At 42.9% G+C, this 21700-nt stretch overlaps 1 protein-coding gene across 1 annotated transcript in view; it reads left to right on the forward strand.

Moving 5' to 3' along the window:
• MTAP (methylthioadenosine phosphorylase) overlaps positions 1 to 20775 on the forward strand; it is a 34451-nt gene extending 13676 nt beyond the window's left edge. The window contains exons 5-9 of the mRNA XM_018573439.1: positions 2007 to 2110; positions 2150 to 2165; positions 6544 to 6763; positions 15608 to 15730; positions 20645 to 20775. Coding sequence (XP_018428941.1) covers positions 2007 to 2110; positions 2150 to 2165; positions 6544 to 6763; positions 15608 to 15730; positions 20645 to 20683 — 502 coding nt within the window. The 3' untranslated portion in view covers positions 20684 to 20775. The remainder of the gene's footprint in view (positions 1 to 2006; positions 2111 to 2149; positions 2166 to 6543; positions 6764 to 15607; positions 15731 to 20644) is intronic.
• The last annotated feature ends 925 nt before the right edge of the window (positions 20776 to 21700 follow it).

Raw genomic sequence — 21700 nt, forward strand, 5'->3', positions numbered from 1 at the left:
TACTAGCGCACAGAAGGGTGGCTCTATAGGATCGTGCAAGGGAAAGGAGCCACCCTAAAACAGGATATCAGGATCAGTGCTCAGCGGACCAGCTGATTCTTCAGAAGGCTAAAACTTATAAACAATAAGAAGCACCATCCATTGTAAGTGATTTAATCAGTATTTGAAAAAGCTTGAAAACCTTTTGACCTTAATATCACTTTAACCCTTGCAGTGCAGGGGTAGCCCCACTGTAAGGGGTGATATAGATATATATACTGCTCAAAAAAATTAAAAGAACACTTTGAATACACATCAGATCTCAATGGGGAAAAATATCATGGTGGATAGCTGCTGTATACTGGGCTGGGTAATGTGTTAGGAACGAAAGGATGCCACATCGTTTGATCATTTTTCATTTCCATCAACCTACAGAGGGCTGAATTCAAAGACACCCCCAAAAATCAAAGCGAACAAATGATGCAGCAGTCTAGTCCATTGAGTCCATTGTGCTGAAATTTCATTGCAGCAACTGAAAATGGTACTCATTAGTTTGTATGGCCCCTGCGTGCTTGTACAAAGTCGGAGCATGCTCCTAATGAGACGACGGATGGTGTCCTGGGGTATCTCCTCCCAGATCTGGACCAGGGCATCACTGAGCTACTGAACAGACTGAGGTGCAACCTGGTAGCGTCAGATGGACTGAGACATAATGTCCCAGAGTTGTTCTATTGGAGTCAGGTCAAGGGAGCGTGGGGGCCATTCAATGCCATCAATTCCTTCATCTGCTACTTAACTGACCTGATCGATATCCCAGGAGTTTCATTGACTTGATGCTAGACTCTGATTTAAAAAGTGTTCCTTTAATATTTTTGAGGTGTGTGTGTATATGTATGTATGCGTTATTTATTTCTATATATATATATATGTGTGTGTGTGTGTGTGTGTGTGTGTATATATATTTTATATATAAATAATATTAGGGCTGGTACTGATTTAAAATTTTCGTGTTCGATTTAATCAAATTTTTCGGGTTTTTTTCCGATTTAATTTCAATTATAACGCACATACAGATCCAACTACATTGGCCTATACACATACAGCACAGCAATGAAGCGGTCGCAGAACTCTAAGTTCTCAGTGTCGACAAATCACCAGCCCAAGTGGCTCCGTCGGCTAACGAAGGGAAGGCGGGAGGAGTCCGCTGACGTCACGGACACCGACGTCACCGGACTCCTCCCCCCTTCCCTTAGCCGACGGAGCCACTTAAACGTCGCAGTGAGAGCAATCATTTTAGGGCCATCAATCACTGATAACACTAAACTGATGAGCGGTAACAGCTTTTAAAGCGTCGCCTATGGCCAATTTTGGGTATTATAGTTTTTTGAGGTTTCGCGCGCACGTAATTTTAAGGCTTGACATGTTTGGTGTCTTTTTACCCGACGTGACCCCGTCTTTTATATTTTACCAAAAAATTGGGTAATATTAAATGTTTTATCATTTAATATAGGGGAAACTGGGTTTTTTTCTTTAAATTTCGGTAATTTTTTCTTTAATATAGTAAAAAATAAAACCCCCAGTGGTGAATAAATACCACCAAAAGAAAGCTCCAACCTGCCCCAAAAAAGGGTATAAAATTCATTTCAGTACAGTGCTGCATGACGGAATAAATGTCAGTCAAAGTACCGCAGCGCTGAATACTGAAAAATGGCCTGGATGGGAAGGGGGTTTACCACCGCGGATATCAACTGGTTAAAGAAACTGGTCACTGGGAGTTGGCTATTGAAATGGAAACAAATAAGCACTTTGGAAGATAAAATAATGACTTCTGAGAAAACAAGGTTTTCACTTATGAATGAAATAGTTGGTTGCATGGTATGGGAATTTATAAGTGATATTTGTAAATTCAACATATTTAGGAGAAAATGATCATGGTATAAAATAATGAAGGGAATTTAAATTTTGGTGAACCTTGAGCCTTATGTATGTCTTAAAGATGTGTTAATTTATTCTTCTTCTGATTACAGGACTACCAAGAGAGAGCAGACATTTTATGATGGAGCACACTGTTTGGCAGGCGTTTGTCACATCCCTATGGCTGAGCCATTTTGCAGTAAGACTAGAGAGGTGAGTAAAACTATGTAAGGAGTATTGTGCATCCTATTGATAGTAGAGGAAGGAGCTAGGTTCATATATAATTCTGATCAGCAAAAGATGAAATGCTGTAGCTTCTATTAATAAAAATCATGGCTCTGTGTTTTTCCCAAGTCATCTTCCAGGGCAGCATCTGAGAGAGAGAATCCACCCACCCAAACAGGAAACACATCATCCACAATTAAAATAAAAGGGGCGGTACAGCCCCACCACAGTTTTTTTTGTTTCCTCCGGCCTAACAGGAGCAGCGTAACCGTTTGTTATTTTCTCTATAGGCCTGCATGCTAGTTGCAGGGGCCTCCCAGTGTGTGCTCCCCCATGAATCAGGGACAGTGGACCTGGGGGGTTGCATGCCTGGGCTTGTCCGAGGATTAACCTTCAGGTTATTCTATTATGGGACCCTCCTCCCCATCTATCCCTGAGGTTTCTTATCCGCCTTGAGGAAAAGCAACCATCCCCGGGTGCATATCGGCTCTAGCAGAGCTTTCCCTTACTCACATTTGGTTCGGCTCAGAGTTCTCCTCTGCCTTGCCTTGAATGGGGCGGTTTGCCATCCATGCTCCCTATGTGTGCTGCCATGTTGTGGATATTCATATCCTGTAGCATCCAGGGCCTCCTTGAATGGACAGCTATGCGATAGAGTGGTGAGTACCCCTGGCACCAGCATCCACAGATGCCAGGGAGGGAGTGCAACGGGCGAGGGACGGAGCCACAAGCAGTCATGAACATGAGGTTTTCCACAAGGCTTCCTCTGGTTGGCAGTGCTAAACCATGCAGCCTGATTTCTGCTGTGTCATTCACGGACACTAATGGCTCCAAAGGAAGGTTGGAGGCTTAGAGGGAAGTCTCCTTCCTCCTACCCCCCCATTCTGTGGTCAGGGCACAGTGGGGGGGGGGGCCTTGGGAGGTGATCCTCCTTTTGGGTGTTGGTTGCTGAGGGTTGTGGTGCCTCTTAACACACGTTTTGTATGTGTGATATGTGGCTAGTTGGAGGCATGAGCTGCAGTGCAAACACCTTTTCAATCTGCAAGCAGCAACCCCCGACAATAGGCAACCGAATTACTCCTTCCTACACTACTGGGGTTAGTGTTACGCAGGAGTATTGGGGATTTTCCCCAATTTCACGCTTTTGGCAATCTCCTTTTTGTGTTGGAACATATATAAGGAGAGTCATCAGCCAAGGGCAAGGCAAACCTAGGCCGGTAAATGTTTTCCAGACTCCTTTTGCAAATAAACATTGGTGTGTCCATAAGCACTAGAGGTTTATTTCACACCAATTTTAGGTGCATGCTCTGGTTGTTTCCAGATGGTTCACAAGGAGAGACTGTGCATGATGATCAAAACTTGATAGTGCTGCAGATGTATTGTGCCTCAGGGCTAAAACGTTTTTTGTTGGTGTTGGCAACTCTGATTTACCACCTGGCTGTGAGCTCATAAGCTGAAGGGCTATCATTGCTCTCACCTGAGCGGGGGCTGCGGAATGTTCCTTCAGCCCTAATTAAGGGAACTTCCTTTTACTTGCCTGTTAGAGCATGGAAGCCTAACGACGCAAATCCCACAGAAGGGTAGATGCTGGATGAGGTTACTTTATCTTCAAGGCTTTACTTCCTTGGCAGATATGAACAGCCTCTAAAGCTTTTATTCTACTTCACTCTCTCCTATATGTGTATATATGGTTAAGTCTGCCTCTCTATATAAGAGCCAGCATCTATCTTTTTCAGTGGTGAGGATTATTTTCTTCCAGTCTACAACTGCTCACAGGCTGAGCCGATCCATTCATAGTATCGGCCTAGGTGTGTCTGCCTCACAGGTGTGGGGAGGCTTTTCTCTGGTCTACATCTCTTGCACAGTTTGATGCATATATTGGTAGACGAGCACCTGTAAGCCCTTGCATGACTATGCTGTCTGCAAACTATCCCATTTACCTCTTTATGGAGGAACTTCACTGGGTTTAAAGGAGAACTATGGGATCAGTGTTTTTCCCCATAGTTCTCCTTGGGGTAACGGGAGGACACAAACTAGCATCCTCCCGTTACCCTAAGCTCAGTATACCGCGAGCTACAGCTCGCGGTTTACTGATGCCACGAAGGTACGGAATACCCGATTTACCACTTTATTGGAAGCATTTTGGGTTACGATGTAGTATGACTCTCAGCATCTACATTTCATCACAGTTCGTTCTCTATGGACTGTGTAACCATACTTCTACGGAACGACCAGTTTTACTCTGTATCACTGGTTTGGGATATAGTTATCTTAGCATTGAAATATCCCTGAGTTACTACTTTCGGCAATTGTATAAATTTACAGTACTTAGTTCAGTGCAACCCTAATGGATTACACGTCTGGGGCTGCAACTACACAGTTGCAGGCTAACTACTTGGGGGTGATTGGTTAATAGAACTCCCAGCCCATGACAAGTAGTTTAAAGGGTTGTACCATGATGTCAACACCTTACTTCCCTTCTGCAAACTACTAGTAGGTTCGGGTGACAGCTTGGGCATGCTGTAGACTTCTTGCAGCCTATATTTTGTCAACCATCAACCCCTTAGACGGCTTAAGCACTGTTTTTTTCTGAGTTCCCCTGGGCCTCACAAGGTAATTGAGGGAGGTGGTTCAACATTTTTTGCATTATTACTATCTGGTGGTCCTTCTACCTACGGTTCTTTTGTAATACTGAGGTGATGGGGCTGTACCGCCCTTTTTATTTTAATTGTGGATGATGTGTTTCCTGTTTGGGTGGGTGGATTCTCTCTCTCAGATGCTGCCCTGGAAGATTCCTGGAAAAGAAGTTACCAGGTACCTAACTTGCTTTTTTATGATTTGCTAATATATATAGCAGCTTACAAGGCCGGCCGGGAGCTTTACATTCAAGCGATCGGTTGTATTAGTTGTCACTGCCGTTGCCGGTCCCGAGATCTGCTGTGCCCGATGCGGCTGGGACCGGCACGGCTCTGTGAACAGGAGATCAAAGGGAGTTCAGTATACGAATTCCCTTTTGATCTCCTCTCGGTCCCCGAATGCAAGAAGTGATGTATATTACATCACTTCCTGCATTCAGTGTCACTCTCCAGTCCCCGATGTCTTCATAAAGAGGATCTGCCATGTAAATTGGCTATCACATAGTGGGCTTCTTAGCCCCCCGTGTAATAGCAATAAAGTTGTGTGTAAAAAAAAAAAAAAAAGTAATACTAAAATTTAAAGGAGAACTATGGGGTTAGGGCTTTTCCCCATAGTTCTCCTAAGGGTAACGGGAGGACACAAACTAGCGTCCTCCCATCACCCAAAGCTCAGTATCTTGCGCTATACTGAGACGCTGAAACGGATCCCGATCATTATATCTGGATCCACCCAGCTGCGTGAGTGACAGCTGTCTCTGGCTATCTAGAGGCAGAGCCAGCTGTACCCGCCGCGTCCGTTCCTCCAGTCAGCGCTGGAGGATCGGACAGGGGAGGGGGGAATCCAGTCCCTCCCCTGTCACGGCTCTCTGCAGTGACAGGATGGAGAAGTGAGCGAGCACCGGCATGTGTTCGCTCACTTCCTGATCTACTGAGCCGACCTGTGACCCGTTTCATTGTCACAAGTCAGCTAGAACTATGAGGATGAGTGTAAAGCACTCACCTAGTACGTTAGTTCTTTAAAGAATCATAACAGCGCAAGCCTACTCTTGCATACATGCCTTCGTATGCCCGGAAACGCTTGCCTGAAGTTTATCTCTCGCTACTAGTTGCTCTGATACACGAAGCCCCACAGTCCAACAGTGTACTTTCAGCCTGACTACATTTTTGTACTGCCTGTGCTCCTGGTATACATCCTACCGCTCAGATAATACTATGAAGGTAGCAGTAGTAGTTTGACGTGTGTTTTGGTCGAGCCAAACTACCCTGTGACCGCATTGTGTACACTGTGACTCATGTATGTATATATCTATATATGATATCCTACACCCCAGATTTGCTCCGGGATGTTGTTATGCTGTTGAGGCAATTGCCTCCCTGTACCGCTGTACCATGCATATGTACAATAAAGTTGACTTCTGATTTTTTTTTTTTTAAATGAAGCATAAAAAAATTTAAAGAAAAGAAAAAGAAAATATTATTTTTTAAGTCCCCGCCCCCCACATACACGTCGGGTGCGCCTATGTGCGAAAACGACGATTGCGCCTATTGTGCTGCACATGTTCATATCGCCGCAAACGTCGGAGTGAGAGCAATCATTTTAGAGCCATTAATCACTGATGGGCAGTGAAAGCGTTTTGATCATCGCCTATGGGCGTTTTTGCGGGCGCACGCAATTTTAAGGCTTGACATGTTTGGTGTCTATTTACCCGACTTTTATGTTTTACTAAAAATATGGGTAAGAATAAATGTTTTATAGCATAACGTAGGGAAACTTTTTTTTTTTTTTAAGAAAACTTGGTATCAAATGCCATACAAAAGGTACAGTGATCACCATAGAAGGACCAAGGTTCAGCTCGAAAGCGGAAAGTAACATGTTTCGTCTTTGGGGTGCTGATGTTATCAATATGACCACTGTTCCAGAAGTGGTCCTGGCAAAAGAAGCTGGGATCTGTTATGCCAGTGTTGCAATGGCAACTGATTATGACTGCTGGAAGGAACACGAAGAAGCGGTATGTCAATAGTATGGAACTACTTGCACATTACTGAACAGCGTACATGTTTAATTTGTTCACTGTATACTAGTTATGATTTATGGACGTAAGAGATTCTGAAAGGAAAATATAAACTAGATATGGAATAAGCAAAGTAAACTTGCACTGGATTTTCCTCAATATTGTGGCTAACATTGAGGGGAATGATGTGCTAAGCCAGTGGTAGCGCACCTATGGCACGCAAGCCCAGGTACGTATAAACATAGGGGCCACCCCTGACAATAGGTCCAACCGTCCCAGATTGCCTTAGTATGCGATCTGGGCCGGTCACAATCGGGCAGTGGCGGCCTCTAAACAGGCATATTAGACAGCCGCTTGCTCCTTGCTAGGAACCCGAGAGGCCCCGGCAAGTGGCCATCTAATATGCCTGTTCAGAGGCCGCCGCTGCCTGATTGTGACCGGCCTGGATATCATACTGAGACGATCCAGGACAGTCGGACCTATTTTAATTAGAGAGCCGCAGCTGCCCTCCAGACCCGAGAGACCCGTACAGCCACCCTGACAGTCGCACAGCCCCCCTAAGAGCCTGCTCAGCCCTCCAGAGACCCTGGAGACATCAGGCCGCCACTCCGCAGCAATACAGACTATGTTGCTTCATATTATTCTGCATTGCTGTATAATTTATTGCTGTGATTTGCAGTCCTCTATAGGTGAGGGTATTCTGCATTGCTGTATAATGTATTGCTGGGATTTGTTGTCCTCTCTAGGGGCGCAGCTGCAACTGGGCCCTGGTGCTCCACCACGGACTCCAAGCTGTAGAGAGACTGTTCCCTTGCAGTTTGAAGTATTTTTCTAAAATAAATCAGTATTCGAGTCTAATTGCAGGGTTAGTACTTTGAGACATATAAGTTGGTTTAGCGATCTAGTTTGGGCACTCGGGCTCAAATAGGTTTACATGTTGCAGCCTGATAGTACAATTGTTTAACCACTTGCTGACCGGGGTGTTTATACCCCCTTCCTGACCAGGCCATTTTTCAGTGTTCAGAGCTGCAGTACTTTGACTGACATTTATTCCGTCATGCAACACTGTACTGAAATTAATTTTATACCATTTTTTGGGGACAGATAGAGCTTTCTTTTGGTGGTATTTATTCACCACTACGGATTTTTTTTTTTTTTACTGTATAATAAAAAAGTACAGACTTTTTTTTTAGAAACCTGTTCTCCCTACGTTATGTTATAAAACATTTATTATTACCCAATTTTTTGGTAAAATATAAAAGACGGGGTCACGTCGGGTAAATAGACACCAAACATGTCAAGCTTTAAAATCACAAAAAACTACCATATTTAAAATTTGACCACAGGCGACGATTTAAAGGCTTTTACCGCTCATCCGTTTAGTGTTATCAGTGATTGATTACCCTAGAATTATTGCTCTCATTCCGACGTTCGCGGCGATATGTAACGTGTGGCGCAATAGATGTAATCTGCGTTTTCGCACGTAGACAGGCTTGACGTGTGGGGGCGGGGGACTTTTATTTTTATTTTTTTATTGCTTTGATATGTGACTTTTTTTTTAATTAATTTTTTTTGTAACACTTTTTTTAAACTTTTTTTTCACTGAACTTTATTGCTATCACATAGGGAGCAAGCAAGCTCCCTATCTGATAGCCAATTTGCAGTGACAGGTCCTCTTTATGGAGACATCAGGGGTCTTAAGACCCCTAATGTCACCTAGGGACCCCCAGAGAAGCTGATGAAGCAGAGACCTGCTTCACCAGCTTCTCTACGGTTTCTGTACCGAAGAGTGACACTGAATGCAGGGAGTGATGTAATACACATCACTCCCTGCATTCAGAAGAGGAGAGGAGATCAAACGGCGCTCGTGTACTGAGCTCTGTTTGATCTCCGGCCACAGAGCGGGCACGAGCGGAACGGGATAGGACGTCTAAAGACGCCCTCGAAGCCGCTGTCCGGCCGTTTAATTACAACAGCCATTAGTTAAATGTTTTGGGTTTTTTTGTTTTTTTTTTCTCATTAATCTACACTCAGTACCCCATACTGACAAAGTGCAAACAGACTTTTAGAAATGTCTGATTTTATTCAAAAGCAAAAACTGAAATATCACATTGGCATAAGTATTCATACCCTTTGCAACAACACTTGAATTTTAGGTCAGGTATTTATTTCCAAATATTTACTGTTGCCATGAGCATGATGTTGCCACAGGTGTACTCCAATCAAGGTGTAGAAACATATCGGCAACCATCAAGAGAAATGGTAGGCACCTAAATTTCAAGTGTTGTTGCGTAGTGTCTGAAGGATGAGTTCATTTTCAAGCCCTGCAGATTAATCTGATCAAAAATAAATTCAGATCGTGTTTAGAGACTGAAAGCTTAGATGACCTTATGGTGAATCTAAATGGACCTCCACTACCACAGTTTAAACCTACTAAAGCCATCGATAAATGCTACTTCAGTGCTAAAACTACCAGGCAAGGACACAAATGCTACTCCTCTGACAGCAGTGCATTTTCTACTAAGAAGTCATAGGCGAATACTCTGTAAGTAATACAATTTATTTTGGTTTTGAATGCATTATGTAGAAATAAGTGCCTAGTTTAAATTAACATAAATTGCAAGGCTATAGTCCGGTCATGCTGACTGGTGAAACACCCTAAAATTTCTCAAGCCCTGTGTATCTGAGCAAAAGCCATGAGGTCAAAGGAACAGCCTGCAGAGACAGAATAATTGCAAAGCACAGAACTTGGGAAGGCTACAAAACAAATTTCTGCTGCACTGATGGTTCCCAAGAGCACAGTGGCCTCCATAATTCACAAATGGGAGAAGTTTGGCACAACCAGGACTCTTGCAAGAGCTGGTCGTCTGGCCAAACTGAGCAATCGGGGAGAAGGGCCTTAGTAAAAGAGGTGACCAAGAACCCAAGGATCACTCTGACTGAGCTCCAGAGATCCTGTGACGGGATGGGGCAAAGTTCCAAAAGGACAACCATCACTGCAGCCCTCCACCGATCTGGCCTTTATGGCAGAGTGGCTAGACGGAAGCCTCTACTCAGTGCAAAACACATGAAAGCCTTGCTTGGAGTTTGCAAAAAAGAACCTAAAGGACTCTAACTGTGAAGAACAAGATTCTCTGGTCTCATGAAACCAAGATGGAACTGTTTGGCCTCAATTCTAAATTATCTGCAGGAAACCAGGCACCGCTCATTACCTGCCCAATACTGTCCCAACAGTGAAGCATGTGGTGGCAGCATCATGCTGTGGGGGTGTTTTTCAGCAGCAGGGACTGGGAGACTGGTCAGGGTTGACGGAATGCTGAATGGAGCAAAGTACAGAGATCCTCAAAACCTGAAAATGGCTGTCCACTGACTTTCCCCCATCAAACCTGACTGAGCTTGAGAGGATTTGCAAAGAATGGCAGAAAATCCCCCAATCCAGGTGTGCAAAGCTTATCACGTCATACCCAAAAAGACCCAAGGCTGTAATTGCTGCCAAAGGTGCTTCAACAAAGTACTGAGTAAAGGGTCTGAACTCTTAAGTACATGTGATATTTCAGTTTTTTCTTTTTCTTAAATTCAGACATTTCTAAAATTCAGTTTTCACTTTGTCATTATGGGGTACTGAGTGTAAAATAATGAGAGGAACATAATTTAAACAACTGTAGAATCAGGCAGCAACATTGAAAAAAGTGAGTCTGAATACTTCCTGAAGTGTGTGTGTGTATTTTCTTTTTCATGGTCACAAAATTGCCCACAGTTTATCAAATACAAAGGAAATTGGATAGATAAAATAAATAGCCAGTAGGTGGTGCACTAAGCCTAACTAAAAATGACTAGGATGCACTCAAAGGTATAATCAACTGAAATGGAACAAATAGAGACGTAATGGACAATGTTACATTAGAAGATGGTGTAAATTAACAAAATGTGTGACTCTTGGTTGATAGTTGTGTGAATCTTTGTGTAAGACCTTTATTTCACAAAATGCAAGATAGACCCCGCCTATAAAATACATAGGGCATTTATCAATTCTGTCTTCCAGCAAGGCAATGCTAAACAGGAGCATGGAGATTCCTTACAAAGTTACAGATTGATTGAATCAGTAGCCCTGTGACAATGAATTCTGACCCTGACCACCTTTTAATTATGAGTGCTTAGAGTGGAAATTGTGTCTCCAGAACGTTGCTAATCTGTTGCAGTTGGCTGTTGAGAATTCCAGATGTTCTATATGAGAAGCAACCTGATTTATATCTAATAGTCTTTAAAGGAGAACTATGAGGTGAGTGATTTCCACTCACGTCATAGTTCTAAGCCGACCTGTGACAATGAGACTGTCACAGGTCGGCTCAGTAGATCGGGAGGTGAGCGAACACATACCGGGTTCCCTCACCTCTCTATCCTGTCACGGCTCTCTGCCGTGACAGGGGGAGGGGCTGGATTCCCCTCTCCCCGCTCCGATCTGCCAGCGCTGACTGGCGGAACGGACGGGGGAGGGGGCGGGTACAGCTGGCTCTGCCTCTAGATAGGCAGAGCCAGCTGTCACTCACGCAGCTGGGCGGATCCCGTCATCTAAGTCGGGATCCGCTCCAGGTGCGGCGTCTCAGTATACCGCGAGCTGTAGCTCGCGGTATACTGAGCTTAGGGTGACGGGAGGAGGCTAGTTTGTGTCCTCCCGTTACCCCAAGGAGAACTATGGGGAAAAACACTGACCCCATAGTTCTCCTTTAATTTACTTGGTAAAGGTCACCCATATTAATGCATAGTTTGGCCATTGCTTTTCTACATTACATTTGTGCTCTCCCTATCTGATTCTTGAAGCTCTTATAGTTTACATTTGTGCATTCTGCATTTGAGTGGAACAATTTAATGAATAATCTAAGAATTAATTTTCCCTTTATTATCTGCAATGTGTACTTTTGTATTTTTTTTTTATTTTTTTTGCACTACACATTTCTTCATTATTGACCACTTTGTCCCCTGGAGTATATTTTTGTGCACACTACTCCCTGCAGAACGGCCTGTTTGCTGCCCCATTTGTACTTGGAGGACGTGCCTGTGTGTGCGTGTCTGGCACATGCAGAAGCTGATGCTTTTGCTGTCATTAAAGGAGAACTATGTGGTCAAGTCTTTTCCCCATAGTTCTCCTTAGGCTAAAGGGAGGACACAAACTAGCGTCCTCCCGTCACCCTAAGCTCAGTATACTGAGACGCCGCAGCTGAAGGGGGTCCCGACAATTCTGTCTGGATCCGGCCAGCTGCGTGAGTGACAGCTGGCTCTGCCTATCTAGAGGCAGAGCTAGCTGTACCTGCCCCCTCCCCCGTCCGATCCGCCAGTCAGCGCTGGCGGATCGGAGGGGGGAATCCAGCCCCTCCCCTGTCACGGCAGAGACCTGACAGGATTGAGAGGTGAGAGAACGCCGGTATGTGTTCGCTCACTTCCCGATCTACTTAGCCGACCTGTGACAGTCTCATTGTCACAGGTCGGCTAGAAGTATGAGGTGAGTGAAAAGCACTCGCCTCATAGTTCTCCTTTAAACAGAGGACAGCATTGACTTCAAGCGCAAAGCCAAGTCAGACTGGCTATGCGCCTTGTTGCTGTGATTGGTTATCACAGAGATCACATGACAGTGTTTCAATTGTCAAGCCCTCCTCTACCCCTTGCATCAGAGGCAGAGGAGGGTAAAGGAACAATCAACGAGCAAGTCATCCATTCATTAGTTCTTGTAAAAACATCTCTGCTCTGATGTTTTTATTAACCCCTTCACCTCCCTTATCCTGCACATTAACCCCTTAATATCCTCCCACTGTATGTAATCTGTACACTGACCCCATCACCTATGCCTCCCTCTGTGTACTGTATATCCTGTAGATTTAATATATCTAGGGTGCCATTACCTGCTCCATGTATTAACCCCCTCAATACCTGCACATTTCTTCATTTACAAAAATATTGTGGCAAAAAAATCAGATCATCTTGGTGTCTATTTTCTAAAGAGAGGACATTTCAAGAGTTAATTTTGTCTCACAAATTATATAACAATCATTTGGTTTCATTGTTGCATGGTGGAGTAATTCTCAGTGAAACTTTCACAGCATTGAAAACTAAAATGAAAGGGGCTTAACATGCCAGTACTAAAGTGGTTAAAGTCTGCATTTGTGGGTAAAAAAAAAAAAAAACCCAAACCTTGAATATTTTTTTAAAGCAGCGGCCCTGTAGAATAAAAAGATAGTGGTGCTTGTAATTTATTTACTTTTTATTATAAGTATATATATATATATAGTGCCGGCAATTTATGCAGTGCATATTCACACCAGTCCCTGCCCTCAAGGAGCTTACAATCAAAGGTCCATATCTCGCATGCATAAATACACCACACAACACACCAGTTTAGACAGGAGACAATTTACCTTCCCACATTTGCAGTGTGGGGAAAAAAAACCCACACAAGCACAGTGAGCACATGCAAATGCCATGCAGATGGTGAACTTACTGGGATTCAAATCTGGGACCCCTAGTACTACAAGGCAGAAGTGCTAACCACTAAACCACTGTACTGCAATTTTTTTTAGGCAACAGTTTATTAAACCTATATTTTCAGTAAAATGCAATAAAATTAATTTTAGCAAAACATCTCCATTTTTTTGTACAAAATAAAAGGTGAATTTGTGTAGAGTAAATATGCTAAGGCTCAAAAATGTATGCCTCTGCGAAAATGTATAGTACCTAAAATGTATTTGTAAAGCTGGCCATACACCTATAGATTTCCTGTAGGTGGCTAGACAGCCTCACTGGCTGTCAAAATACCTTAGCAATCTCATTGGATGCAGGCATTGTTCAGGAGTTTTGAGAGCCAGCGGGGCCGACAAGCAAGATACTGAAGCTTGGGCCAGTGGGAGATTCCTCCATCCACACAGTTTAGCGTAGATGGGGGAATCTGTTGCACTTTTTCCATCTGACTATAGAAAATCTGCAGATAATCTGTAGGTGTATGGCCAGCTTTACAATTTTTAAAGTGTATTTCCAATTTGCAGTCAGAAGTGAGGAAAACCCCTCTATGTTTTGCTATGTGTTCCTATTCTTGCAGCATACCGAAAAATAATAGAATAATAAGAAAATATTTCTTACCTTTTTTTTAGATGTTTTGTTGCAGCAGGTAACATGGCTGATTCCAGGTTTTTCTGAGCACCTTCACAGTGATGTCCCTTGAGAAAGACTTGGGACTGAAATTTGAGGGTTGTGTTTTTTCTTTCATTCATTTCATTAATATTTGAAAGCAGAAGCCAGGGTGGTAACCCTTACAACTCCTCCTAACATTACATAGAAGGCAAATCAAGTAGAATTTTTAATGTTTTAAGAAGCCAAGAAACCTTAACCCAAAAAATGATTTAACCTCAAGAAACAAGTTTTTTAAATTATTTTTTTTAGCTAATGCTGTTTGAATAGCAGCATATAACAAATCTAAAATTGGTGTTAGCCTAAACGGATATGCTGAAAAAGCAATTAGTGTGTTTTCACTTTTGCAGCCAAATTAGGATCTGTTATTACCCTATCTGGAGCAGATCGGCAAACAAAGTGCAGTGTGTTTTGCCGCGATTTTGGTGCATTTGTTTTTTGTTTTTGTTTTTTTTACTTCTAGCTTAAAATTGTCCTTCAGGTGCGTTATGTGCATTTTTGCTGCGTTTTGTGCGTTCCAGACCAGAAAAATGAAAGACCTGCAGTATTTATTTTTTCGGTCTGGAATGGAAAGCACTGTAAAAGTGTGAACTGTAGCCCAGAAATCACTTAGGGGTACGTTGGGATGCGTTTATGGTCCAGGAGCTAACTGTTCTGGTCCGGAGAGAATCTGTACATCGTGTGAACAAGCCCTCAGATCAGTAAGAAAAAAATCCAAAGCGCCAATAATGACCAACAGATGAAAATGAAGTGCAAGCGAGGATAACTAGGGGTGCTGCCCCACTTCAGCCTGGGAAGCTGCAACACTATGGGAGAAAAGCCCTCAGATCAGTCACCCAGATCACTTTTTCTAAATCACTCTCAGCTTGCTGATGAAAATAGGAAGAAGCTTGCAGCTGCATTTAACTATTTCAAGGTGGGATGTAGATACGTCCAAAATGCTGAAGTGGTTAACGTATAATTGGCTAGCAAACAGTAGATACATGCCCCATGATTAAACAAAACCAAAAAAAATTGGGCAGATGCCTAATTACTTACCTGTTCCAGTGCTGGCTGAATCTCCCGATCGGCTGAAAGGAAGTAGTGTGTGGGCACATGCGCAGTAGAGCGTGAGGAGAGTAAATTAAGCTCAATGGATGCAGCCGGGAGCGCGCACACCGGACAGACACCGTGGGGCACAAGGAGTCTGCTTTGGATCAGAGACCAGCGCTGGAGGCACTGTCAGAAACGAGTGGAAGGAAGATGATAATCGGATCGAGAGGCATTGAATAAGGTAAGTGCTTACAGCAGCATTTGAGGGGGAAGCTTTAATAATCATTTTAAGCACCATGTATATCGTATAAGGAAACGAATTATGAAAAATCTGAATGCCCCTATGGGTTATCTAATTTCGTAGTATTTTCACTGTGGTTGCCAAATTAAATAAATGATTTAAGAAAACATTTGTAAATAGTTATTTACAAATTATTAGAGTAAAGATACCACTATGGCTTTCATTATACCGGATACCCTTTGAAAGGCAACAGTTTCTGCTTTGAAAGAGGATTTGTTTTGTCTATATGAAGATAAGTTACTACTGTATTTTGGATTCTCCATAATGAATGATTTTAACAAAGGTATTGTATATTACTACTTTGGTATTTAAAAATGTCTTGTTTTTACCTGCAGGTGTCTGTTGATAGAGTGCTAAAAACATTAAAGGAAAATGCTAATAAAGCAACTAGTATTTTTCTAACTGCCATCCCACAGATTGCAGCCATGGACTGGTCTGATGCTCTTCAAAGTACAAAGGTACTGCTTTATAAGAATATAATTTGTATTCCATTTGTGTAAGTTGTTTAAACGTGTTAAAGGGTATGTATAATCCATTTTTGTTTTGTATGTGTTCCTAGTGCATGCATGTTTTATCTCGCTGATAAACATGACATTTTAGATATGTCCTTTTTTTTTTTTTTTTTTTTTTTTTTTTTTAAATTTTTTTCAAATATATGTACCTCTATAGTCAGGCGACTGGATGCATTACCCTTAATAAATGCAGCAGCCGGCGCCAACATGGCCACTGCCCTTGTTGGATGGAGCATGTTAATGTTGCACACTAGCTGCAGCTTCCTGAACTCGTATTTATAGTCTTCCAAATCCGTATTTTAGTAGAGAAGAGAGAGACACCAAAGGGCACATCGGTTGGTTTTGACAAATCCTACAGATAAGTCTCACTCATGTAACAAAGGTCAAATACAGCACTACTGAGGACCAGAAACTAAAATGCTTAGGAGAATGAGGCATGGGGAAAATTACATTTCAGCTTGTAAAAAACAGTGAATTTGAATATTGCACAGATTGATTTCTTTCCTTCGCCTGTATCAATCAAGCTAATATGCAGTCCACTACCTCCTGGCTCCTTCTTTTGTGCTGAGTGAGATAAAAATTTTACTGATTACTATGTGATAAAGTGGAATCTTGTCCACGCTGATGGCAGGTGTGCGTTTCATACAAAAAGGAAGTCCTAAACATTCTGCAAGTGGAATCTTGTCCACACTGATGGGAGGCAGGCGTTTCATACAAAAAGGAAGTCCTAAACCAGTGGTGGCAAACCTTGGCACTCCAGCTGTTTTGGAACTACAAGTCCCATGAGGCATTGCAAGGCTCTGACAGCCACAGAAATAACTCCCAGAGGCAGATGCATGTTGGGATTTGTAGTTTTGGCACAGCTGGAGTGCCACCACTGTCCTAAAACGGTCTGCAAGTGGAATCTTGTCCACACTGATGGCAGCCAGGTGTTATATAAACTGCTCAAAAAAATTAAAGGAACACTTTGAAAACGCATTAGATCTCAATGGGAAAAAATATCATGCTGGCTATCTACTGTATACTGGACTGGGTAATGTGTTAGGAACAAAAGGATGCCACATCGTTTGATGAAATGATGCAGCAGTCTAGTCCATTGAGTCCATTGTGCTAAAATTTCATTGCAGCAACTCAAAATGGTACTCATTAGTTTGTATGGCCACCCACGTGCTTGTATGGATGCCTGGCAATGTCGGGGCATGCTCCTAATGAGACGACAGATGGTGTCCTGGGGTATCTCCTCCCAGATCTGGACCAGGGCATCACTGAGCTCCTGAACAGACTGAGGTGCAACCTGGTGGCGTCAGATGGACCGAGACATAATGTCCCAGAGGTGTTCTATTGGATTCAGGTCAGGCGAGCGTGGGGGCCATTCAATTGTATCAATTTCTTCATCCTCAATGAACTGGCTGCATACTCGTGCACCAGGAGGAACCCAGGACTCACTGCACCAGCGTAGGTTCTGACGATGGGTCCAAGGATTTCATCCCGATACCTAATGGCAGTCAGAGTGCCATTGTCAGCCTATAGAGGTCTGTGCGTCCCTCCATGGATATGGCTCCCCAGACCATCACTGACCCACCACCAAACCAGTCATGCTGAAGGATTTTACAGGCAGCATAACGTTCTCCACGGCTTCTGCAAACCCTTTCACGTCTGTCACATGTGCTCAGGGTGAACCTGCTCTCATTTGTGAAAAGCACAGGGCGCCAGTGGTGTACCTGCCAATTCTGTAGTTCAATGGCAAATGCCACTCGACCTCCACGGTGCCGGTCAGTGAGCACTGGGCCCTCAGGCCACCCTCCATGAAGTCTTTCTGATTGTTTGGTCAAAGACATTCACACCAGTGGCCTGCTGGAGGTCATTTTGTAGGGCTCTGGCAGTGCTCATCCTGTTCCTCCTTGCACAAAGGAGCAGATACTGGTCATCCTGATCGGTTAAGGACCTTCTACGGCCCTGTCCAGCTCTCCTAGAGTGACTGCCTGTGTCCTGGAATCTCCTCCATGCTTTTGAGACAGTCCTGGGAGACATCTCTTTGACCTTCTGGCAATGGCACGTATTGATGTGCCATCCTGGAGGAGTTGGCATGCATGTGCAACCTCCTTTTTAGTGTCCAGGTATCGCCTCATGCTACCAGTACTGACACGGACTCTAGCTAAATGCAAAACTAGTAAAAAAGTCAGAAAAGATGAGTAGGGAACACAATGTCAGTGGCCTCCACCTGTAAAACCATTGCTGTTTTGGAGGTTGTCTCATTGTTGCCCATCTAATGCACCTGTTGTTAATTTCATTAACACCAAAGCAGCTGAAACTGATTAATAACCCCCTCTGCTACTTAAAGGTGGCCATACACTCTACAACCATCGCAAGACTTTAGTCTTGCGATGGTTGTACAGGGATTAAAAAAAACGTACGATCTGCCTATCTTGGACAGGCAGATCGCACTCTCGATCATTCGCAAGCCCGCCCCCTTGAGGGGTGGGCTTCCGATGACCGCAATGCTGAACGGGCGCACACCGGCCCGTTCGGCATTTGTCTTCCGAGCACCGTTCTAACCAGCCGAGAATCGTACGATTCCCGGCTGGTTTTCGAACATGCTGGTTCGACAGAAGACGTGCGACCGTACAGTAGAAACGGTCGCACGTCTCCGTTCACACTGCTCGATTATCGTATGAAAAACTGATTGCATACGATTATCGTACGATAATCGTGCAGTGTATGGGCACCTTAACTGTTCTGATCAATATCCCAGGAGTTTAATTGACTTCATGCCATACTCTGATTAAAAAGTGTTCCTTTAAGTTTTTTGAGCAGTGCACAAAAAGGAAGAGCCTACACAGTCTGAGCAGCTGCTGCATGTGACCTGCGTCTCTTGTCAGTGTTTCCTTCTGGCTTTCATAATGGGAAAGTTTACTGCTGTAAACGTCGTTATGGATGCACATAAATTCAAGTATTTTTGTGAGTACATGGATGTTTTTATACAATAAAAATTCCTTTTTATTATACAATATTACATGAAGGAAAGGCACCTCCTTTTTCTTCCTTCCATCCCTGGTGAAGTGGTTAGTGATTATATCGTGGGCCAAGTGGTTTCTCCGGTTGCTGTTTGCGCTGAATGTTTTATGTGAAAGATTTATACAGGGCAAACTTTTTTTTTTTGTAAGCATATTCTTGCTAAGAAAATCAAAATTATATTTTATGGAATGGCTAACTCGCAAATATATTTGCCTCTATGGTGTTGGCTATAAATCGCTAAAGGAGTGTGATTTGCAGCAGAGCACCCCAACCCAATACTGTGGCTGTAATGTAGTTTAGCTTCTAGTAGTGAAAATCTGTTCTTGGTGACAAATCACCACTATTTCTAGTTATTTAAATAGCCGCTAATCTCTGGCATTAGCGATTTTTGTAGGAGCCATAAAAGAGGGACTGGCCCGTGTGGGTTCACATCAAGCAATTTCCTGACTTTCTATCCTACCTTTAATGGACCATGTCACATAACCGCAAGAAGAAACACCTGCTCCTCAATGGCTTGAATGATAGGAGTGATGCTGGTTTTCCTTCTCCCCCTCTCCTCTTTCTTTGTTCCCTCTTTATCCTCTTGCCCCAAATCCTTAATTTCCTGATCATTTCCCTCTTCGGTTTCCTTTTTATTTCATGTTAAATGTGACGATACACTCTTCAGTGTAATGCCTTCTTTTTTTTTCGTGTGTGTGGCACAGAAGCTTCATATACAGTATTTACTACCTACATCTGTACTGATCAGACCATATCATACAAAATAGAAGGGGGGGAAAGTATCTTTATTTTATAGGTTTGTCGCATGCTGTTAAGTATTTTGTGCCACAATGTCTAAGTATCCTATTTTTCATTATCCAAACATTGTTTACTGATTTGTATAACTATGTTGGATGTAAATTTTATGTTTTTCACATTTATGGAAAAATAAACCTACCGTTAAACATTAAAGTAACCCTAAACTCAGGAGTTAAATCTTAAAAATGCATTCACGTACCTTCACTATTAACAAAACTGTATCTTATTTGTGTATCACTCAGCTGTAGATCCTCAAATCATCTCTGAATTGGTGCCGACACTATCCTTCCTTCTGGAGGATGGCTAGAAGTAGCCACCGCTCCAAATTCTCTTCCCCAATGGACTACAATCTCTTGCTTGGTTTACTAATTTGTACTAAGCTATTAGTCTATCACTGGAGTGGTGACTACTGTACTACACACACATGGACCATGGAACAAAAGTAGCCCCCCTCCAGAAGGAAGGACAGTGATTTTTGTTAATAGGGTACTTTAATGCATTTTTAGAGTTTAACTCCAGAGTTTGTCACTTTTAAGAGGAACTTTGCTCCACCCCTTGGATTTTTTTTAATTTTTCTTAACCCCCTCTTACCTTTTGTGCACCATTGCCCTCAATTCACATACTCACCCGCAGCGCAAATCAAGTGTTGTCCTGCTGCAGTCTGCTGTTCAGATGATACAGTCCAGGTCCTGTTTCACCATTCTGGTGAGCCCCAATTATCAGGAGCTGACAGTCTCCTCTAGGTTCATGTAACCAGACCCCCAATGATGCACATAGCCCCGCCTACTGGCTGCTTTGTGTCCCCACTCCTGCAGCCTCTTGGGATATCCCAGGAGGCTGCGGTATCGGGGCACATCATTCTCACCTAGCCAAGAATGGCGGTGGGTTACAAGGCCAGAATTAAAGAAAGATTTGGTAAACAACAAAAAAGTTGTATTCTTTTTTAAAAAAGGGGTGGAGAGTTGTAAAATTTTACTTCCACAAATATCCAAAATTGTTGGCAAATGTGAATCACAGTTTGACACTTTTTTTGCTTTCTGCTTACAGAAAATGGTTGAAATGTCAGTCATGTTGCCGAAACATTGATGGTATACAGAAGCTGAAGGAGGCATCTTCTCATCTTGATCACATCTCTAGATGACTAATACATTCTTGGTATTCAACATAAGCCTATAAAGCATTTTCTTTGTAGTACTTGATAACCGCACGCATAAGTAAAATGTATGCTCTGGGCTTGCAATACTGTCAATTAAGTTATCTTGTATTGGGGGGGAAAAAAGCAAGCAACAACATAAAAAAACAAAACTGAAGTGTCTATAATGAAATATTTTGTAGTGCAGTACAAGGAAAGCTGTCGTGAACTAAACACACAGTCTTCCATTTCTGACTTCCTTCTAAAAATGTAATTTGCCTAGACACTGTACACCTCTGAGGTCTCTGACCCAGAACAATGAGAGGGAGCTCTAACTTTACTTCATTCTTGTTCCAGGTCATTGACTAAAAGCATTGAAGCCAGAGGATTAGCTTAAATGACCATATCACAAGATCTTACATTCCTGGTTTAGCATATTTGATGAATATAGATAATGTTGACTTAATATTTCTCTCAATATACCAATTCCTTTTGTACTTGCAGAGTAAACGCCTCTTTAATTTTGTGACACCTCTGACACTTGGGGTGTTTTGTAGTCTTCCTCGAACGCTCACAGATGTTCCCCATTCCTGCCTTGTACATTATTAGTTGAAGCAGCACCTGCATGTGAAGTCTTACAAGACACCATGAACTACGGAACTGCGAATGTGCGTCCGTGTGCAGGATTACTGAATAATGATGACAGTGAGGATTTTCACAAAACCCTTTAGGATAGAAAATCTGTAGAAATCGGATTAGACAGAACAATAAGATCCCCTTCACACTCATGAGCATCTTTTGTCGCATCACATTGAGCATGCCCATCCGCTTTCATGTTGACACCCATGTTGATGAGCCAAAAACGTGCTGCCTAGTTTTTTTTCCAGTGCACTACAATTCATCATGTGTTCTTTAATCCATACATTTCAGTACAATGAATGGAATGGGTGTTTTGTTTTTAACAGTGTTGT

This window comes from Nanorana parkeri, unplaced genomic scaffold (genome assembly GCF_000935625.1).
Source record: "Nanorana parkeri isolate BGI_ZX_2015 unplaced genomic scaffold, ASM93562v1 scaffold47, whole genome shotgun sequence".
Taxonomy (NCBI): domain Eukaryota; kingdom Metazoa; phylum Chordata; class Amphibia; order Anura; family Dicroglossidae; genus Nanorana; species Nanorana parkeri.